Source organism: Podarcis cretensis, assembly GCF_951804945.1.
Source record: "Podarcis cretensis genome assembly, chromosome: 10".
NCBI classification, from domain to species: Eukaryota; Metazoa; Chordata; class Lepidosauria; order Squamata; family Lacertidae; genus Podarcis; species Podarcis cretensis.
Genome location: NC_137179.1, coordinates 3,192,875 through 3,214,734, shown reverse-complemented (window position 1 = coordinate 3,214,734; position 21,860 = coordinate 3,192,875). Strand labels below are relative to the sequence as shown.

The 21,860-nt window shown below is 43.7% G+C and overlaps 3 protein-coding genes and 1 long non-coding RNA gene across 4 annotated transcripts in view; 3 read left to right on the top strand and 1 right to left on the bottom strand.

The window, feature by feature from the left end:
* The window catches only part of LOC307225128 (uncharacterized protein), a 51,405-nt gene extending 29,826 nt beyond the window's left edge, over positions 1 to 21,579 (top strand). The window contains exon 3 of the mRNA XM_079992931.1: positions 19,378 to 21,579. Within this exon, the coding sequence (XP_079849057.1) occupies positions 19,555 to 20,724 (1,170 nt within the window). The 5' untranslated portion in view covers positions 19,378 to 19,554 and the 3' untranslated portion in view covers positions 20,725 to 21,579. The remainder of the gene's footprint in view (positions 1 to 19,377) is intronic.
* The window catches only part of LOC307225034 (uncharacterized protein), a 68,222-nt gene that overhangs the window by 5,700 nt on the left and 40,662 nt on the right, over positions 1 to 21,860 (top strand). The window lies entirely within an intron of this gene.
* Positions 1 to 21,860, bottom strand: part of LOC307225349 — a 76,536-nt gene that overhangs the window by 29,093 nt on the left and 25,583 nt on the right. The window lies entirely within an intron of this gene.
* The window catches only part of LOC307225062 (uncharacterized protein), a 51,622-nt gene that overhangs the window by 5,828 nt on the left and 23,934 nt on the right, over positions 1 to 21,860 (top strand). The gene's annotated exons all lie outside the window — the stretch shown is intronic.

Below are 21,860 nucleotides of genomic sequence, written 5' to 3'. Positions count from 1 at the left end.
TTCACTCCGCTAGCTGGGTGACGACTCTCAGCACCGCGCTTACCCCGATGCCGCTCAGAAGCCTTTAAAAAGGCTCCCTCACAGTGCCGGGGGGCGCAAAAGGTGCCCACCGAATCTCCTTTGTTCACAGGCTCCGTGCCTGTGATTTTAGGGGTCCCCCGCTTGCCGTAGCGGGTAGGACCCGAACTAGCGAAGCAGTCCTGCCTCGGAGCTCGAGGCTCGGACCGCCATTAAACGCTGGCGCCGACCGGAAGTCCGGCCAGGCGGAACCACTCTGTCTTACAGGCCCTGCGGAAAGAAATCAGAACCTGCAGGGCCCTGGTCTCATGAGGCAGAGCGTTCCACCAGGCCGGAGCCAGAGTTGAAAAGGCCCTGGCTCTGGTTGAAGCTAATCTAACTTCCTTAGGGCCCAGGACCTCTAGGGTGTTGCTATTTATGGACCTTGAGGCTCTCCGTGGGGCATACCGGGAGAGGCGGTCCCATAGGTACGAGGGTCCTAGGCCGTGAAGGGCTTTAAAGGTCAAAAGCAGCACCTTAAATCTGACCCTGTACTCCACCGGGAGCCAGTGCAGTTTGAAAAGCACTGGGTGAATATGCTCCCATGGCAGAGACCCCGTGAGGAGCCTCGCTGCAGCATTCTGCACCCGCTGGAGTTTCTGGGACAGCTTCAAGGGCAGCCCCACATAGAGCGAATTACTGTAGTCAAGCCTGGAGATGACCGTTGCATGGATCACTGTGGCCAATGATAAGATAAGAGATTTAAGCTATTTAACCCCCAGGACCTCGAGAAATTTGCCAGAAGATATGAAAAGGAGCTGGGGAAGGTGGAAAAGAAAAGAAGAGAGGAAGAACAACAGGAGAAACAGAGAGGAGAGGGAGAAGAGGAGGAGGAGGAAGAAACAGACAGCAAAGAACACCAAGGTTAAAACAGGACTTAATTTTGGTTGGTAATTAAATAAAAATGCCCTTAAAAATATTGTCATGGAATGTGAACCGACTTAATAATAAAAATAAGAGAAATCAAATTGGACGTGTGCTGATTAAAGGGAATCTTGACATAATCTGCCTGCAAGAAACCCATGTTGCAAGAAAACATAAGAGAATTTTACGTAATAAAAGATTGGGGAAAGATTTTATTGCCTCTGACAAAAATAAAAAAATAGGAGTTATATAAAAGAAAAATATGACCCCAAATTAATCTATAAAGATGAAGAAGGAAGAGTGATAATAGTACAAATAACTTTCCAAGGAGAGAGTATAAACCTAGTTGGAGTCTATGCTCCTAACGATAAAAAAGCAGACTTTTATTTGAAATTAGCAGACATATTGCTTGACCTCCTAGACCAACATCTGATATTAATGGGAGATCTTAATGGTGTGGTCATCCCAGATTTGGATAGATCCATAAGAAAAAGAGATACAAATGTGGGTAAACTACCCAGGTCATTCTTTGACCTGGTGGATACTACGGGACTAATAGATATATGGAGAGTTTAAAACCCCACAATGAAACAACCCACCTTTTTCTCGAGTCCAAATCAAAGCTGGGGAAGATTAGACTACATCTGGGTATCAAAAGAATTAGTCCCGAGGTCATTTAAACCAGAAATCCTGCCATGGACTCTATCTGACCATAATCCGGTGTATTTGGAGGTGAGAGGAAAAGACCCTTCATCATTTAGATGGAGAATGAAAGCCTCTTTAATGATCAGAAGATAATAGATAAAGCGAAAGAAACAATTACAGAATATTTTAACTGGAACCTAAATAAAGAAACACCCATAGAAATAGTATGGGATACAAGCAAAGCCGTTATGAGAGGCTTTTTGATTTAATAAAACAGTCATCAAAGAAGGGGGAGAGAAAAGAAAAAAGAGGAAATCTTAGCATACCTTGTGGAGAATGAGAGACTGCTAACAATTAAACCAAAAGATGAAAAAAATAAAACAAAATATAAAGATGTTGCAAACTCAGTTTTCTATGGTAGTGAATCAGGAAGTAGAGTGGAGAATTAAAATGATGAGACAAAAGAACTTCAAGTCTGCTAACAAAATAGGAAAATATCTGGCATGGCAATTAAAGGCAAGAAAAAAATATATATAATATGTAAAATAAGAGAGGGAGAAAAGATAATAGAAGATCCCAAAGAGATAAGAAGGGCTTTCCAGAAATACTATAGAGTTATATAAGAAAGAGAAAGAAGACGATCATAGAATAGGGGAATATCTACAAAAACATCAATTACAACAAATTACAAAAGAAGAAAGAGAACAACTGAACCAGTTAATCACAGAACAAGAAGTCAGAAAGGCAATAAAGAAGATGAAGATTGGGAAATCTCCAGGCACAGACGGAATATCGGCTAAATACTACAAAATATTATGTGATCAAATAACACCAGGATTATGTGAGGTTATGAACAATATCTTGAAAAAAGGCAAAATCCCAAATACGTGGAAAGAAGCCTATATAACCCTAATCCCCCCCCAAAAGATACTGATGGCAGGGAAAGAGACCAAGAATAAAAATGAAGATCTTAGTGGACAAAAAAGAAAGAGGCGGCTTTTCCTTGCCAAACATGATTCTTTATTATGAAGCAGCTTGCTTAATATGGATAAGAGATTGGATAAAACTAGAGAATATGGACCTTCTAGATTTAGAAGGATTTGACAACAGGTACGGGTGGCACTCGTACCTGTGGTATGGAAAAAGCAAAAGTCCACAGGGGTTTCTTAAATCATATAATTAGAGGACCCATATATGATGTTTGGGTAAGAAATAAAAATTTGTTAGAAAAGAAAACCCCCTGGTGGATCTCACCAACTGACGTATTAATTACAAAAAAAAAAAAACTAATATGGAAGGAAAGAGAGCTACTTTATGAAGAGTTTGTTATGAAAACGGAGCAGGGGATTAAGTTAAAGACGTATGAAGAAATAAAGAACCTATTGACAGGGTGGTTACAACACCACCAAGTTAATGAGATACTAAAAAGGGATTTAAAAAGGTTGAGATTTGAGGAAAAGAAATCAAAATTTCAAATCGATATTATAGAAGGTAACAACAAACTTTTGTCCAAAATGTATGACTTATTACTGGACTGGTTTACTAAAGATGAGGAGGTAAAAGAAGCCATGATTAAGTGGGCCATGGATTTTGGATATAATATAGAATTAGAAGCGTGGCTGGAATTATGCAATGTCAATATGAAATTTACGGCGTGTACGGCCTTACAGGAAAATATGTGGAAAATGATATATAGGTGGTACCTCACACCGGTAAAATTGGCAAAGATGTATAGAATAAAAAATAGGAAGTGTTGGGAGTGTGGTGAGGCAGAAGGAGATTTATATCATATGTGGTAGGTTTGTGGGAAAGTGAAGGGTTTTTGGGAATTAATATATAATGAGCTTAAAAAAATATTTAAGTACACGGACTTCCTGTTGAGCGTCAACCTGTTGCAAGTGGGAATCTTCCTGGCTGGGAGATTCCATGCTTTTTGAGGAAAAAAGGGGTGCTACAGGGCGCAGTAGCCCCCCAAAATACCCTCAGTGGAGAACATTGAGGTTCTGGTTCCCAGCAAGCCAATTTGCAAATCGCCTGGCCGTCAGGTAGCCCTGCAAGGATGAAGAGTACGGCGGAGAGAGAAGCAGGCAGAGGGAAGCCATTAACTATCCTCTAAAAACTGTAGCCCCAAACTTGCAAGGTAAGCGACCGACACTCAAGCTGAAGAAATTCGGACCTAATTGGGATAGAATTCGGAAGTTCTAGGCTAAAGGAAGGTTTCGGAGCAAAAAGAATTAAACGTGGAGTTCAGCTGTATCTGCAATTCAAAACAGACGCAGAACTGTCAGCAGAGCGGGAGCGAGCTGTGTGAGTAATGGCTAGCGGTCGTTGCCACTTTCTCCTCTAAAACTTCTAAGCTAAGAAAATAGCTAAGAACTAGCAATAAGATAAAAAAGAAACAGAAGAGGAAGCAGAGGGACGTTTGACTGTTATTTTTGGCAAATCTTCGGTGTGTTGGTGGGGGAAAGAAAGACAAGATTAGAAGGAATTCTTAGTTTCACTTTTAATAAAGAACTGCACAACTGGATGTAAGGACTTCCGTCGCCACTGTTACATTGCTATACTCTGGAAAAATACCAGCAACGTTTTTGGAGAAGTGAATATTTTAATGGATAAAAGGGGAAGTTTTATGCACTGTAATAGATTATAATAATCTGACTTTTGAAACTGAACAATGCCACAGGTTTTAAGGGTTGATGGTGAGCGTCAAAATTAACTTCTAAAGAAACACTACTCCCCCTTTCCCCCCCTCTTCCTTCCCTTGTCGTTGGAGTATAACACCATTGCAGAAGCTTTGTAGAATGGTTTTAACGAATGGATAAGGCTGGTAACTGAATGAGATCGTCCCTCAAAAGAATCCTGCTCTGGATATAATTTTTGTTTTTGTTTTTGTTTCCCTTTTTCTTTTTTTGGGGGGACTTATTTTATGGTTTTCTGCTACTTCTTCTTTACTTCCTTCCTTGGACTAATCTGGAATTGGAGAGTTTGAAGACTACATTGGATTATAATTGGAGTATAATTAAAATCTAAAATAACTGCCAATAACAAAACTGAGAAAATATATTATTTTTTGCTTTTTTATGGTTTGGTCCTTTTCTTGCCCTGTTGCATTTTATTTTCGAAATGACGGATTGGAATTAGCCTAAGTGGTGGCAAGAAGATTTTCATCTTTCTATCGTCTCTTCATTAATGAAAAGTTTTAAAACCTTGGCAAAAATTTGAAATTTGAGGACTGTGAATTAGTGAATTCTCCTAACAAAAAGGCTAAAAGTACAATCACGATTATATTCTCTCTTTTGGGATTTTTTAAGATAATAAGAGTATCTCCATTGGGTTATATTTTATTTTTATTCTGGCCATTTATTTTGTGATGTAGGAGATACCTGGGTTGATATATTGATCGGAGGAGTTCGGTGTTAGTTTTTATATGTTATTGGGTTTTGCTAAATATTGTATTGGGCCTTATATACTGGTTGTGCTAATTTTGGTGCATTAATTAACTTTGGTAGGAGTGTGAAGAGACTAAAAGATCATAGAATCATAGAATCATAGAGTTGGAAGAGACCACAAGGGCCATCGAGTCCAACCCCCTGCCAAGCAGGAAACACCATCAGAGCACTCCTGACATATGGTTGTCAAGCCTCTGCTTAAAGACCTCCAAAGAAGGAGACTCCACCACACTCCTTGGCAGCAAATTCCACTGTCGAAGAGCTCTTACTGTCAGGAAGTTCTTCCTAATGTTTAGGTGGAATCTTCTTTCTTGTAGATATGTTGCACCAGCAGAAAAAAAACAAGTGAAGGGGGGACACCGGCAGATAGGAGAATCTCAAAACAAGAGTCAGATTTTAAGGGAGAAATATTGAAAATGTTTGGATAAATTAAAAATGATATAAAGCAGAGTGAAAAAAATTTAGAGGCCAAATTAGAACAAATGAACAAAAGGATTGGAAAAATGGACAAAAAATTTGATGAAACAGTAAATGAATTAAAGGGACAATTGAAACATGTGACTAAGAGAACACAAACGTTGGAGGAGGGGATGAAGAGGACAAAACAGGAAATGAGGGAAGTGAGGAGAGAAGAGGAGAAAATAAAGGTAGAAATGTCGGAGATTAATAAAACACAAGAAGAAGTCTTGGATGCGATTGCTATGAATGAATTGAGGCAGCGGGAGACTAATTTGAGGTTGAGAGCCGTACCAGAGATACAGGGTAAAAATATTGCACTGATTGCAGAAATAGCACAATGGTTAGAACTTCAACCAGAGGAGGTAGCTATGACAGTGCAAAATGCATTTAGATTGAAGGCAAGAACAACTAAGACAAGGAAATCTCCGGGAGACTGTCTAATTATATTCAAGGACAGAGAAATGAGAAATATGATCTTGCAGAAGAACAGAGAGAAAAGATTGAATATCGATGGGAATTAGATAATTATTTTTAAAGATATACCGATCAGACTGTTGAAACGGAGAGATCCATATAAACCATTGGTGCAAATTTTAAAGAAGAACAAAATAGAATTCAAGTGGGAATTTCCAGAGGGGATCTCTTTTTTCTATAAAAGTAAGAAACACAAGCACACAAACCCAGAGGAAGCAAGCAAGTTTCTGAGAAGATACAAGGAATTAAGACCAGAAGAGGAAGAAATAAGAGGTGCAGCAGCAGGAGCTACGGGGGAAAGTGGATTGGGAGAGGAAGAAGAAGAAGAAGATGGAAGAAACACAGAAGAAGAAGAAGAAGAAGAAGAAGAAGAAGAAGAAGAAGAAGAAAGATTATAAAATTTTAAATAAAATTTAATTAATTAGGATACCAAGATGGAGTTAAAATTATGGAATTGGAATATTAATGGGATAAACGATAGGAAAAAATGGAATAAAATTGAACAATATCTAAAAAAGGAAAATTTGGATATAATATGTTTACAAGAGACACATGTGGCGAGAAGACATAGAAGAGTTTTGATCAACAAAAGACTAGGAAATGAATTTATATCGTCAGACAAAAACAAAAAGACAGGGGTGGTATTGCATATAAGAAATAAAATTGAAGCTCAGCAAATTTTCAAAGATGAAGAAGGAAGAATAATTGCAATCCAGATCAAGTGGCAAGGTGAAAAAATAATAACAGTCGGGATCTATGCACCAAATGGAAACAAGACTGATTTTTATAAAGATTTGGAAGAAAAACTGTTTGATTATATGGACCAAAAGATTATAATAATGGGAGATATGAATGGAGTAGTGTCAATGGAAATGGATAGACCGAGAGTATCAGGAATGAGTAAAGAGGGAAAACTACCAAAGATTTTTTTCTCGATGATTAAGAATTGTAACTTAATAGACATTTGGAGACTGAAACATCCACTTGACAAACAGTTTACGTTTTATTCAGAATCGAATCAGTCAATGTCGCTGTCAGGGGTTCGGGAGCAGAGGCACAGGGGAGAGAGGAGGCGGAGAGCGAAGGGGAAAAATCCGAGGGCAGCGTAGGAGAGTATGACAGTGGGCCGAGAGATTCCATGAGCTTTTCCAGCGATTCGGAAGATTCCCAGAAGGGGGCACCGATGGCCAGGGCAAGGGGGGTCCCGGGAGGGACGCACCAGAAGAAAGGGGCCAACGGCGACTCCCAAAGCAGCAGCTGGAGATCGGGACCAGCTTCCCCACCAGAGCGTAGCAGGGGGGAAGAGTCCCACGTGTCAGGGCCGGCTTCCCCTCCAGTGGGGAGAGAAGATGAGTCAGGGCTGACCACGCCCCTATCGCTGAGTGAGGGAACGGGGGGGGAGTCAGACCCAGCTAGCCCCCCCCCCGAAGGGGGAAGCAGTGACAGGAGCAGTGTAACGGTCAGGAGGAAGGTTGCCGGCTGGGCGGGCGCGCGCACCAAGTTCAAATGTACAGGCGCGCGGGACAGCAGGGAGCTCGGATTGGGAGCCAGGTCCTAAAGCACGCCGGAAGCAGGGGGAAGAATCCAGGGAATCAGCATCAGAGGAGTCCAGAAAGGGCGACAGCCCAGCGGGCAGACGGACCCAGAGGAGAAAGGAGCAAAGGAGGAGGTGGAGCAAGGCTAGGGTCTTGAACTGGTGTCTGGGGGGAGGAGATTCAGACAGAACTTCAGCGGTCTAGGGTTGAGACGTAGAGCTGCGCACTGCGGCTTTGAAATTGAAACTGAACCTTAATAAAGACTTGTATATAGCAAGAACTGGCATTGGTCCTTTGTGAGCTGGGACCTTGGGCAGCTCTGACAGTAAGTTCCGTCTCCCCAAAACCTTCGCAGCGTGAGTTGGCGCAGCAAGGGGCAAAACTTGGTGTTTTGCGAGCTCACGAAGATCGGCAAGGATGGCTACAGAGGAGAAAGTGACAGCCCTGCAAGAAGCAGTCATGAGACTTTCCATGGAAGTAGCAGCATCCAGAAAGAGAGAGGAGGAAGCAGTAGTGTTCTGCAAGGATCTGCAAACCAGGTGGGAACTTTTGAGCAAGGAGGGGCTGCCAGGACCCAAACCGGAGGGGATTGGCCTCGGAAAGAGGGGGGGCAGCATCGTATCCCATTTCGACGGGAACCTGCAGCAGTATCCTAACTTCAGGGCAGACATAGTTTTCGCGCTCAATTTGCTTCGGAAAGACTTTAGAGATGAGGAGGAGAAAGTGGGGTTCATAATAACTCATCTGCATGGGGACGCTAAATCGTGGCTGCGCAATTTATGGCGCGAAAATGACCCCACCCTCAAGGATTCTACAGCTTTTATCAAGGCTATGGATGCTTGTTTTAAATCAACGGTAGATGTGGATGTGGCCAGAAGGGAAATGCATGGTTTGAAGCAGGGGAAAGCCACTGTGAGACAATATCACTCCCGCTTTTTTGCGTTGGTAAATGCGCTGGGCTGGGAGAAAGACTCAGCTGCCGTCCGAGACCTGTTCTGGGAGGGGCTGAATGGGGCTGTGAAGGATGAAATTGCGAGGGGGGAGAGACCCAACAGCACCACGGAAGTCGTCCAAAGAGCGCTGGCGATTGGGGTGCGTCTGGAAGAACGTCCTTGGAGCAAGGATGACGGATGTTTGGGATGCACACCAGCCAGATCAACTCCTTTCCTACCAGGAGAGACAGCGCGCACCCAGTCCACGCCTCCACTGGGAGGGGGAGAAGAGCCGATGGAGATAGGTGGTGCCAGGGCTCAGACAGCAACCAGAGCCCAAACGCCAGGAGCAGTAAAGGCGAAGCCTCCTAGAGGGAGCAGGAAGTATTACATCTGCGACAGTGCACAGCACATGGCCAAGGAGTGCCCCCAGAGGCTCCAAAAAGCACACTGCAGCCTCAGCAACAGTAAAAGGGGCAGTTCAGCAGGGACAACAGCTACAGGGAAACGACGAAGCCTGGCTGGAGGCAGAGGCACTGGGGCCCAGCCAGGCGAGTCAGTGAAGCAGTCCCCAGAGATTTTACAGCCCACAGACCCACTCCCGCCCAAACCGGTGGTGCAACTCACTGCATCGCTCCAGCTACCAAATGGACTCACTATGGAAGTGCCCATTACCATTGACTCTGGTAGTAATGCAGACTTTATAGGAGTGGATTTCATCAAGCAACATAGCATAGCGCTCCTGCCAGCCACGATGCCCCTGAAAGTCGTCACGGTTGATGGAAGAGACTTGCTGGGAGGACAGGTGGTACAGCAAACGCCGCCAATGGTGATGCGAATTGGAAATCACCGGGAAGTCATCAGCTTCAATGTCACCCACCTGTCAGACACGCCCATAGTATTGGGCATGAGTTGGCTGCACAGGCACAGCCCAGCATTAGCATGGTACCAGCGTCAAGTGACCTTCTGCTCCTCCTACTGCGCAGAACACTGCATCCTGACTAGCCAGGAGGATGAGGGGCAAGAGGAAGACCCACAGCTACACTTAGGCATGCTGCAAGCGGTACCCAACAAGTACAAGGCGTTTTTAGAGGTCTTCTGCGAGAAGGAAGCGGACAAGCTGCCTCCCCACAGGCCCTACGACTGCAAGATTGACCTCCTGCCGGGGGCGACGCTGCCGACTGGGAAACTGTATTCCATGTCTGAAGACGAACTGCAAGAACTCAGAGAGTTCATAGATCACAACTTGAAGCGGGGATTCATCCAAGAATCCAAAGCAGTGGGGGGCAGTCCCGTGTTTTTCGTGAAGAAAAAAGACATGCCCCAAAAGAGGCTTGTAGTTGATTACAGGGTCATAAATTCGAGGACGAAGCCCACTGCATTCCCCATGCCCAAGATCGACGACCTACTCGCCACGGTGAGGAAGGGACGCATCTTCACCAAGCTGGATCTTCGAGGGGCGTACAACCTCATACGTGTGCGGGAGGGCGATGAGTGGAAGACAGCCATGTTTACGCCTTTGGGCACCTATGAATACCGAGTTATGCCATTTGGTTTACAAAATGGCTCCCACTGTTTCCAAGCCTTCATGCACCACGTGTTAGCGGGACTCCTCTACAAGAAGTGCGTCTGCTTCCTGGACGACATCCTGATTTTCTCGGAATCGCAGGAGGCTCACGAGAGAGATGTCAAGGAGGTCCTGCAGAGACTACGGGAGCACAGACTTTACGCCAAACTGGAGAAATGCCAGTTCGACATGACGGAGGTGGATTTGCTGGGCTACAAGCTGTCCGACAAGGGACTCACCATGGACAGCGCCAAGGTCCGATCGGTGTTGGACTGGAAGAGCCCGCGCAATCGGAAGGAGGTCCAGAAGTTCGTCGGCTTCGCCAAATTTTATCGCAAGTTCATCAAGGGGTTCGCGATGGAGACGGCAGCCATCACGGACACCCTCAGCTCCAAGAAGAAGAAGTTCACCTGGACGGACCAGGCGGAGGAGTCCTTTCAGAGACTCAAGCGTCTCTTCGCGTCCGAAGAACAGCTGCTACACGTCAACCCCAGCAACCCAATGAGGGTTGAGACGGACGCCTCGGACAGAGCGGTGGGGGCGGTCCTGTTGCAGCAAGATCCGCAAGGGGACTGGAGGCCGTGCGCATTCTACTCCAGAAAACTCAGCAAGTCGGAACAGAACTACACCATCTGGGACAGGGAGTTGCTGGCCATTCATGCAGCCTTCAAAGCGTGGCGGCACTTCCTCATCGGAGCCAAACACATGGTGCAGGTCCGCACGGACCATAAGAACCTGGAGTACTGGCACACGGCGCGGTTCCTGAACCAGAGACACATCCGCTGGGCGGAGTTCTTTGCGGATTTCGACTTCCGGATAGAATACATCCCGGGAGACAGCAACGTCATGGCGGATGCGCTATCCAGGAAGCCGCAGTATCTCGAGGAAGCGGCACTGGTGGCGGCCAAGCACATTTTCGCACCAAAGGCATGGGCGTGCGCTTCAGCTATCGTGGACCTGGACGCGGTACGTCGCGTGCTGCAGGTGGATTCGTTCACACAATCCAAGATGGAGGAGGTGCGAAGAGGCACTGCGAAGGATGACGAGTTCCAGATACGCGACGGACTGCTCATCGTGCCGGGAGACGACCTCCGCGCGAAAGTGCTGCAGCAGTTACACGACGCGCCCAGCGCCGGGCATTTCGGCAAGGACAAGACGGCGGAATTAGTAGCCAGAGACTTTTGGTGGCCCAAGATGAGGGCAGAAGTCGCAGATTACATCACCAGGTGTGACACATGCCAAAGGGCCAAACCAGTACACAGGCCGCTGGCGGGACTGCTGGAACCGCTACAGACGCCGCTCGAACCGCTTTAGAAAGTAGCCCTGGACTTTGTCACAGATCTGCCCAGCTCACGAGGCAAAACAGCGGTACTCGTGGTCGTAGACCTGTTCACCAAGATGGTGCACTTCATTCCTTGCGCGAAGGTGGCCACAGCGGAACAGACTGCCAAGCTGTTCATAGACCACGTGTTCAAGGTTCACGGTTTACCACGGTCCATCCTGTCCGACCGGGGTCGCCAATTCATCTCGAGCTTCTGGCAGAAGCTGCTGGGCATCCTGAACGTCAAGATCAATTTAGCGTCGGCACGACACCCGCAGACCAACGGACAAGCGGAGAGGGTCAACGCCATCATGCAGCAGTACCTGAGATGCTACGCGAATCAACAGCCCTCGACCTGGGTGGACTACCTACCGCTGGCCGAGTTTGCCTACAACAACACAAAGCACGTGTCCATGGGGGTGACACCGTTCTTCGCCAACAATGGGCGGTATCCCAGAACCTTCCCGGGATTAGAGAAAGTGGGGGAGGGGAGACACAGGGAGCAGAGGCTTGGGCAGAGGAATTGCGGGAGGTCCACGAGCAGCTCCGAAGGAATTTAGAACTAGCAAAGCAAGCATACAAGGTGCAGGCAGACAGGCACAGGAGAGTCGGGGAAGACATCCAGGTGGGGGACTGGGTCTGGTTAGCAGCCCAGGCAGTGCCGGCCAGAACGTTAGCTAAAAAGAAGCTCAGACACAAACAGCTAGGGCCTTACCAAGTCGAGGCACAAATCAATCCAGTAGCCTTCCGGTTGACACTCCCGGAGGGCTCCAGAATGCACCCGGTCTTTCATAGATCAGTGCTCACACCCTACAAGGAACCCCACAGGTTCCAGGCACCAGGGAACGCACCAGACCCACCCCGCAAATCGCCAACAGGGGGGGGTCGCCGAGAGCAGGGCCACTCAACGAGGTCATGGAGATTTTGGACTCGAGATGGGGGGAAGAAGGGGTTGAATATCTCCTCGCCAGGGAAGGTACCCCGGCCAGCGCCAACAGCTGGGTACCGTACTACGCGGTGGAGGAGCACTACCTCAAAGACGAGTTCCATGCACTCTTCCCACACAGACCTATGCCGGCAGATTATTTCGACGAATATCTTTTCACACCCACACTCTCAGCCAGCACGTTCCAGGGGTTCTCATCAGATGAGGAACCAGCACCTGACACACGCTCCCCGGAGGGATCACTCTCGGGGTCTGTTACAGACCGCTCTTATTGGTGGGACGATCAACCGGAGGTGGGGTGGAGCAGGGAACTGCTGAAGGGGCCTTGGCAGGCAGCATCCCCCGAGGCGACCGGGGGGGGAGACGGACATGGACGTGTTGGGGGAGGATCCTGGGTTCGAGCACAGCTGCAGAGAGATGGAAGCAGAGGAGATCGACGTCGACGAGCCCATTCCAGATGGGCGGGACCCAGCCGGCCAGCTGCACACCAGAGGGGAAGAACTGTATCCCGCACTCACCCCCACAACACTGGAGCACCCGGAACCCGCATCCGAAGAGGGGGAGGGGAGAGGGGGGCTTCGAGGGGGGGATGGATGTCAGGGGTTCGGGAGCAGAGGCACAGAGGAGAGAGGAGGCGGAGAGCGAAGGGAAACAATCCGAGGGCAGCGTAGGAGAGTATGACCGTGGGCCGAGAGATTCCATGAGCTTCTCCAGCGATTCGGAAGATTCCCAGAAGGGGGCACCGATGGCCAGGGCAAGGGGGGTCCCGGGAAGGACGCACCAGAAGCAAGGGGCTAGCGGCGACTCCCAAAGCAGCAGCTGGAGATCAGGACCAGCTTCCCCACCAGAGCGGAGTGGGGGGGAAGAGTCCCACGTGTCAGGCCCGTCTTCCCCTCCAGTGGGGAGAGAAGATGAGTCAGGGCTGACCACGCCCCTATCGCTGAGTGAGGGAACGGGGGGGAAGTCAGACCCAGCTAGCCCCCCCGAAGGGGGAAGCAGTGACAGGAGCAGTGTAACGGTCAGGAGGAAGGTTGCCGGCTGGGAGGGCGCGCCAAGTTCAAATGTACAGGAGCGCGGGACAGCAGGGAGCTCGGATTGGGAGCCAGGTCCTAAAGCATGCCGGAAGCAGGGGGAAGAATCCGGGGAATCAGCATCAGAGGAGTCCAGAAAGGGCGACAGCCCAGCGGGCAGACGGACCCAGAGGAGAAAGGAGCAAAGGAGGAGGTGGAGCAAGGCTAGGGTCTTGAACTGGTGTCTGGGGGGAGGAGATTCAGACGGAACTTCAGCGGTCTAGGGTTGAGACGTAGAGCTGCGCACTGCGGCTTTGAAATTGAAACTGAACCTTAATAAAGACTTTTGTATATAGCAAGAACTGGCGTTGGTCCTTTGTGAGCTGGGACCTTGGGCAGCTCTGACAGTCGCGAATCTATCAAATATGGGTATCTAATGAATTAACTCCAAGAATCATGCAAGTTGAAATTCAACCAAGAGTGATCTCAGATCATAATCCAATCAAATGTGAAATAAGAGGTTACGAAGAAAGATCATTCAGATGGAGAATTAATGACTACCTTCTAGATGATCAAAAATTTTTAGAGGGGGCACAAAAGAAGCTGGTGGAGTATTTTATGAACAATTGTAATAAGGGTACAAAAATGAATGTAGTGTGGGATGCCAGCAAGGCGGTGATGAGAGGATTTTTTATCCAACAGAATTCAATAAAAAATAAAAGCAGAGAGAAAGGCAAGAAGGAAATTTTAAGACAAATAATGGACAATGAACAAAAATTAATTGAGAAACCAGACAATTTGAAAATAAAACAGAATATAAAAGCTCTGCAAACACAATTTGCTATGATGATAAATAAAGAAGTGGAGTGGAATATAAAAAAATTGCGACAAAGGAACTTTGAATTTGCAAATAAATCAGGCAAATGGCTGGCATGGCAAATTAAGAAAAGAAAGGAACAGAATACAATAAATAAAATCATCATAGAAGGAGAAGAGATAGTTAATCCAAAAGGTATCAGAAAAGGATTCTTGGACTTTTACAGACATTTATATAATAATAAAGAGAAAAATAACATGAGAAAAATAGAAAGATTCTTAAAAGAAGAAAAGGTGCAGAAGATCCCGACAGAAAAGAAAGAAAGGCTGAACGCCCCAATAGAAATGGAAGAGATTAAAGAAGCCATAAAAGAGTTGAAAAAAGGGAAAGCTCCAGGACCAGATGGATTTACAGCAAGTTATTATAAAGAAATGAGGCACATCCTGTTTACACCGCTGAGAGAAGTCATGAACAATATTCTTCAGGATAGAGAAATGCTGGAGACGTGGAAAGAAGCTTTTATTACACTAATTCCAAAACAAGACTGATTTGACTCAAGTTAAAAATTACAGGCCTATCTCATTGCTAAATACAGACTACAAAATTTTTGCAAGTATCTTAGCGAAGAGGTTGAAAAAGATATTACAAGAAATTATTCATAAAGACCAGGCGGGTTTCCTTCCTGGCAGACAGATGAAAGATAATATAAGGAATATAATTAATTTGTTAGAATATCTGACAGCCAGGAATGAGAAACAAGCTGCGTTAATATTTGTGGATGCAGAAAAGGCCTTTGATAACATTTCTTGGGACTTTATGTTAAAAAATTTAGAATATATGGAAGTGGGGAAAGAATTCTTTAATGGAATAAAAGCGATATATACTGAACAAAGAGCGAAGCTTATTGTAAACAACATGACTACAGAAGAATTAAAAATATCAAAAGGTACGAGACAAGGATGCCCTCTCTCACCATTGTTATTCATAATGGTTCTGGAAATTTTCTTAAATTCAATAAGGAGAAATGAAGCAATAAAAGGTGTGTCAGTAGGCCAGAAGGAGTATAAAGTGAAAGCCTTTGCTGATGATCTGGTAATAACAGTGGAAGAACCACTGGAAAGTGCAAAAGTAGTTTTGGAAGAAGTTGAACAATTTGGTCAAGTGGCAGGGTTTATATTAAATAAGAAAAAAAACCAAAATACTTACAAAAATATGGAACAAGGTATGATAGAAACAATGCAACAACAAATAGGGATAGAAGTGGTGAAAAAAGATAAATATTTGGGAATCTTGATTTGTTTCAGAATAACTATGAGCCAGTGTGGAAGGGAATAAAGAAAGATCTAGAGGTGTGGGGTCGAATGAAGTTATATTTTTGGGGGAGAATTTCAAAGATTAAGATGAGCGTGCTGCCAAAGATGTTGTTTTTGTTTCAGACAATTCCAATAATCAAGGGGACAGTGATCTTTAAAGAATGGCAAAGAGCAATTTCAAGATATATCTGTCAGGGTAAGAAGCCAAGAATTCAGTTTTAGTTATTAATGGATGCGAAAGAAAGAGGAGGCTTTGCCCTGCCAGACTTGAAATTATATTATGAAGCTTCATGTCTCTGTTGGTTGAAGGAATGGATAAAGTTAAAAAATACTGATTTGTTAGATTTAGAAGGTTTTGATAACAGATTTGGCTGGCACCCATATTTATGGTGTGAGAAGAAAAAAATCCATAAAGGTTTCGAAAACCACATCTTTAGAAGATCTCTCATAGAAATATGGGAGAGGTATAAAAGTTTATTAGAACCGCGATAGACGTGGGTTATAACATCGATTTTGAAAGGTGGTTAGAATTATGGAATAACAATACAAAGTTTACGGCGTGTATGGCATTGAGGGAAAATATGTGGAAGATGATATATAGGTGGTATCATACACCGGTGAAATTAGCTAAAATCTACAGGTTAAAGAACAAAAGATGCTGGAAATGTGGGGAAGCAGAAGGCGATTTCTACCACATGTGGTGGCTATGTAATAAAGTGAAAAGATTTTGGGAACTAATATATAATGAACTTAAAAAAATTCTCAAATATACTTTTCCCAAAAAACCTGAAGCCTTTCTGCTAGGAATGTTGGGTAAAGAGATTAAAAAAGAAGACAAGAGTATATTCCTCTATGCCACCACAGCCGCAAGAATTATGCTGGCACAAAACTGGAAAATGGAAACCATACCTAGTATAAGTGATTGGCAGGTTAAAATGGTGGAATACGCCGAACTTGCTAGATTAACGGGTAGAATACGAGACCAAGATGAGCAAAAATTTCATAAAAATTGGAGTAAATACTGGAAATATATTGAAAATAAATTGTAGAAGACACTGGTGGGGCTGGATTAACTCTAACAGAGAATGTCTAATATTTAAGACTAAGAGAAAATACGTGAATGTAGGATTATTTGATACTTACCAATAGGGTGGAGGGAAGTCCAGGACTAAACAAAGTCCAAAGGTTTTTTTTGTTTGTTTTTTGTTTGTTTTTCCGACGACAAGGAATTTTTATTTTTCAATCTCTTTCCTTTTTTTCTCTTTCTTCTTTCTTTTTTCCTTTTCTTTGTATAAACAGAGGAAGAGATAAGTGTATTATGTAAACTAACAATAATTTATCTATATGTATGTTTATATGTTCAGTGATATGATGATTTGTACAGTGCATATTTACATAGACATGTGTATTTCTAAAGTTTGAATAAGAAGTATTTAAAAAAAAAAGTTTATTAGAACCAAGAATTCCCCACTGGCTATCTCCGTTAGAAGTTATGAGTCTTAAGAAAGTCAATTTAAGGGGGAACTGGATTACATATAAAGAATTGATAGTCAAAGAAGGAGGAAAATCGAAAATGAAACCTTATGAAGATGTGAAGGAGCATGTATATGATTGGTTGCATTATTATCAGGTTAATGAAATGTTTAAAAAGGATTTTAAAGAAAGAGGTTTTGATGAAAAAGAATCAAAATTTCAAATGGAAATAATAAATAATGAGTACAAAATTTTATCTAAAATGTATAAAATGTTGCTGGAATGGTATACAAAAGACGAGGAAGTTAAATCGGTTATGATACACTGGGCCAGAGATTTGGGTCATAATATACAGTTCAATGACTGGATAAAATTATGGAATGAAAATATAAAATTTACGGCATGCACTGTGTTAAAGGAAAATGTTATGAAAATGGTTTATAGATGGTATATTACACCCATAAAATTTGCAAAAATGTATAAAACATGTAATAAGTGTTGGAAATGTAAAGAAAAAGAGGGAACATTTTACCATATGTGGTGGGATTGCAAGAAGGTGAAGGGTTTCTGGGAATTGATATATAATTAGTTGAAAAAGATGTTGAAATATACATTTGTTAAGAAACCAGAGGCTTTTCTTTTAGGAATAGTAGGAAATGAGATAAATAGAAAGGACTGTAAACTTTTCCAATACGCAGTAACTGTAGCGAGAATACTACTGGCCCAAAAATGGAAACAGGAACAACTACTGACGTTAGAAGAATGGAGAATGAAACTGATGGACTATGCAGAACTAGATAAACTAACGGGGAAGATCAGATATCTACGAGACCAAAAGTTCATTGAAGATTGGGGAAAATTTTCTGATTATTTGAAATGTATATGTGATGAGCAAACAACGCTAATGTGATTTCAAGAGGCTCTGGGAATGTTTGAGGAATATTGTGTAGAAGAAAAATAAGAGGGTGAAGGTATATAAATTTCAATATAAAAATTAGGAAATGTGTAATTTGGGAGCGGCCGCCGAGACCATATAACACCGGTCTTGAAAGACCTACATTGGCTCCCAGTACGTTTCCGAGCACAATTCAAAGTGTTGGTGCTGACCTTTAAAGCCCTAAACGGTCTCGGTCCAGTATACCTGAAGGAGCGTCTCCACCCCCATCATTCTGCCCGGACGCTGAGGTCTAGCGCCGAGGGCCTTCTGGCGGTTCCCTCACTGCGAGAAGTAAAGCTACAGGGAACCAGGCAGAGGGCCTTCTCGGTAGTGGCGCCCGCCCTGTGGAACGCCCTTCCAGCAGATGTCAAAGCGATTAACAACTACCTGACATTCAGAAGACATCTTAAGGCAGCCCTGTTCAGGGAAGTTTTTAACGTGTGATATTTTATTGTATTTTTGCTTTCTATGGAAGCCGCCCAGAGTGGCTGGGGAGGCCCAGCCAGATGGGTGGGGTATAAATAATAAATTATTATTATTATTATTATTATTATTATTATTATTATTAAAAAATTGAATAATGGATGATTGTTAGAGAGGCTGAAGGAATTCCAAAAGAGAAAATATGTGATAAATTTCGATTGGATATTATAAATGTATGTTGGAAAATTAATAAAAAATATTTATAATAAATAAATAAGTACAAAAAAATCTTTTCTAAAAAAACCTGAAGCCTTTTTATTGGGATTGAAAGGGAAGGAAATTAAAAAGAAGGATAAAAATCTTTTCCTGTACGCCACGACAGCAGCTAGAACTATGTTGGCCCAGAACTGGAAAACTGATACTCTACCTACAATCATGGAATGGCAGACCAAAATGATGAATTACGCAGAATTGGCGAGATTGTCGGGAAAAATACGGGACCAAGATGAAAAGAAGTTTGTTGAAAATTGGAGTAAATATTTGGTATATGTAAGAGAAAATGGTAAAACTTTAAAGACACTGGCAGGGTTGGAGTAACTCTAACGGCATAAGACAAAATAGTATTAAATAGAATACGCGATGTTATAACTATATGATACTTACCGAAGAGATGAAGGGAAGTCCGAAGCTTGGCAGAGCTCAAGGCTTAGGTGGATGGATAAATGTATAATGAGTGTATGTATTCTATGTGTATGTGTAATAATGAAAATCAGTTAAAACAGATTAAAAAAAGAGAGAGAGATAGAGGTGGATGGAGGATTATGATGCCGAGGATGGGAAATGTCCAAAGGAACGATGAACCAGAGAAAAGGGGGGGCCTCTTCATGGACAGAGAACAGCTGCCTTTCCTTGTGAGGAAACAATTGATTTAAAAAGGCTGTATTCCAAGATCATGCTGCACTATTAACAATGAGTGAGGATTATGAAAGGTGGTGATGCATTACTATCATTTGACATCATTGCATCTTCATTTCATAACAACTGGGAACATGGGAAGGAGGCGGGGGAATATAGGAAATGTTGAAATAAGAAAAGCTGCTAATGGCATTTGATGTGTTCTCTTTCCCTTTGTTCTCTTCCTTGAAACCAAAATAGGATTGCCTTTCCGCCCATTCTGAAGAAGGAGATACAGAAGACAGTCAAAATTCTGGGACATGGGGAACCTTTCGTTTCATTAGGAATAGCCATTAAAAAGTGTGAAATGTGGAATATGCTTCACTGAATGAGCACACATATCAATAAACTCTTACAGGGGAGAAACCATTTAAAGGTATGGAGTGTGGAAAGAGCTTCAGTTTCAATGCAACCCTTAGAAGACATCAACTGGCTCACACATGGGAAAAACCATTTAAATGCATTGAGTGCGGAAAGAGCTTCAGTCATAATGGAAACCTTAAAACACATCTACAGATTCACACAGGGGAGAAACCATATAAATGTTTGGAGTGTGGAAAGAGCTTCAGTTTCAATGGAAACCTTAGAAGACATCAACAGACTCACACGGGGGAGAAACCATTTAAATGTATGGAGTGCGGAAAGAGCTTTAGTGATAATGGAAAACTTAGAAAACATCAACGGACTCACACAGGGGAGAAACCATTTAAATGCATTGAGTGCGGAAAGAGCTTCATTCAGATTGGAAACCTTAGAATACATCAACGGACTCATCCAGGGGAGAAACCATATACATGTATGGAATGTGGAAAGAGCTTCAGTCACGATGCAGGCCTTAGATCACATCAACAGACTCACACAGGGGAGAAACCATTTAAATGCCTGGAGTGCGGAAAGAGCTTCAGTTTCAATGCAACCCTTAGAAGACATCAAGTGGCTCACACATGGGAAAAACCATTTAAATGCATTGAGAGCGGAAAGAGCTTCAGTCAGAATGGAAATCTTAAAAAACATCTACAGATTCACACAGGGGAGAAACCATTTAAATGCCTGGAGTGCGGAAAGAGCTTTAGTGATAAGGAAACACTTAGAACGCATCAACAGACTCACACAGGGGAGAAACCATTTAAATGCATTGAGTGTGGAAAGTGCTTCAGTCGGAATGGAAACCTTAAAACACATCTACAGATTCACACAGGGGAGAAACCATATAAATGTTTGGAGTGTGGAAAGAGCTTCAGTTTCAATGGAAAACTTAGAAAACATCAACGGACTCACACAGGAGAGAAACCATTTAAATGTATGGAGTGTGGAAAGACCTTCAGTCACAGTGGACAGCTCTATATACATCAACCAATTCATACAGGGGAGAAACCATTTAAATGTTTGGAGTGCGGAAAGAGCTTTAATGATAATGGAACCCTTAGAAGACATCAATGGACTCACACAGGCGAGAAACCATATAAATGCATGGAGTGTGGAAAGAGCTTTAGTGAGAATGGAAATCTTAGAAAACATCAGCAGACACACAGGGCAGAAACCATTTAAATGTATGGACTGTGGAAGCAGCTTCAGTCAGAATGGAACCCTTGATTTATGTCAACAAACTCACACAAAACACAAACCTTATAAATATGAGGAAAGTAGATAGAGGTTCAGTCCTAGTGGAAGTTCTAAATCAACAGACTCACGGACAGGAAGAACTTTAGTACTTGAAACCCTTCAAACCATCAACAACCTCAAAGAGGAGAAGCAGTTTAAATGAAAAGATTGCAAAAAGTGCTTTATTTATAAAGGAGTGTTTATCTGGATTGCTGGTGGTGAGTGAGGATTAGGGCCGGGCGATATATTCTTCCAAACTGGTTTCTAGACCACATCGTGATAACCTTTCAAAAACAATTGATATGGCAACATACCAAGAATCACAGTGTGTGTTTCGGTGATGCCCATTTGCCTGGAAGCAGCTGGCAGAAAGCTTTTATTCATGAAACCCCTGAATATGCTGAGTTGCTGACTTCCCTCCCAGACGACAGGAAGCGAAAGACACACCTCCATTGCCCTGTGTCCTTCCAGCCTCTTTCCTCCCTTGCTCCCTTCTGCCGGTGTGTCTGCCTGACTTAGATATCCTGTGTGCTGTATTTGTTTACTGCTGAAACTGGGTTTGCTCTCAGGAGCTAAGTTTTGTGCCTCTCTGGGGACCCAGTGAGAACTGTATGCTTTGAAAGCTCAGTAAACTATTACAGAAGAAGTCCTTCTGCCTCTGTGTGTGTTTTTGACCTCAGTGTGGGACTTGCTCTACACGTGGCCCCTACTCCGCTCATGCCCTGGAGTTGCTGTACTCAAGCATGCAAGACGGGTGCATCTGTGTGCACTCAAAAGCAAATAAAGTAGGACTCGCCTTTCTATGAGAGTACAGTGGTACCTTGGGTTACAGACGCTTCAGGTTACAGACACTTCAGGTTACAGACTCTGCTAATCCAGAAATAGTACTTCGGGTTAAGAACTTTGCTTCAGGATGAGAACAGAAATCGCGCAGTGGTAGCGGGAGGCCCCATTAGCTAAAGTGGTCTCTAGATTAAGAACAGGTTCAGGTTAAGAACAGACTTCCGGAAGGGATTAAGTTCTTAACCTGAGGTACCACTGTAATGTGTTTTCAACTGTTTTATTGGTTTTCAAAAAATTTG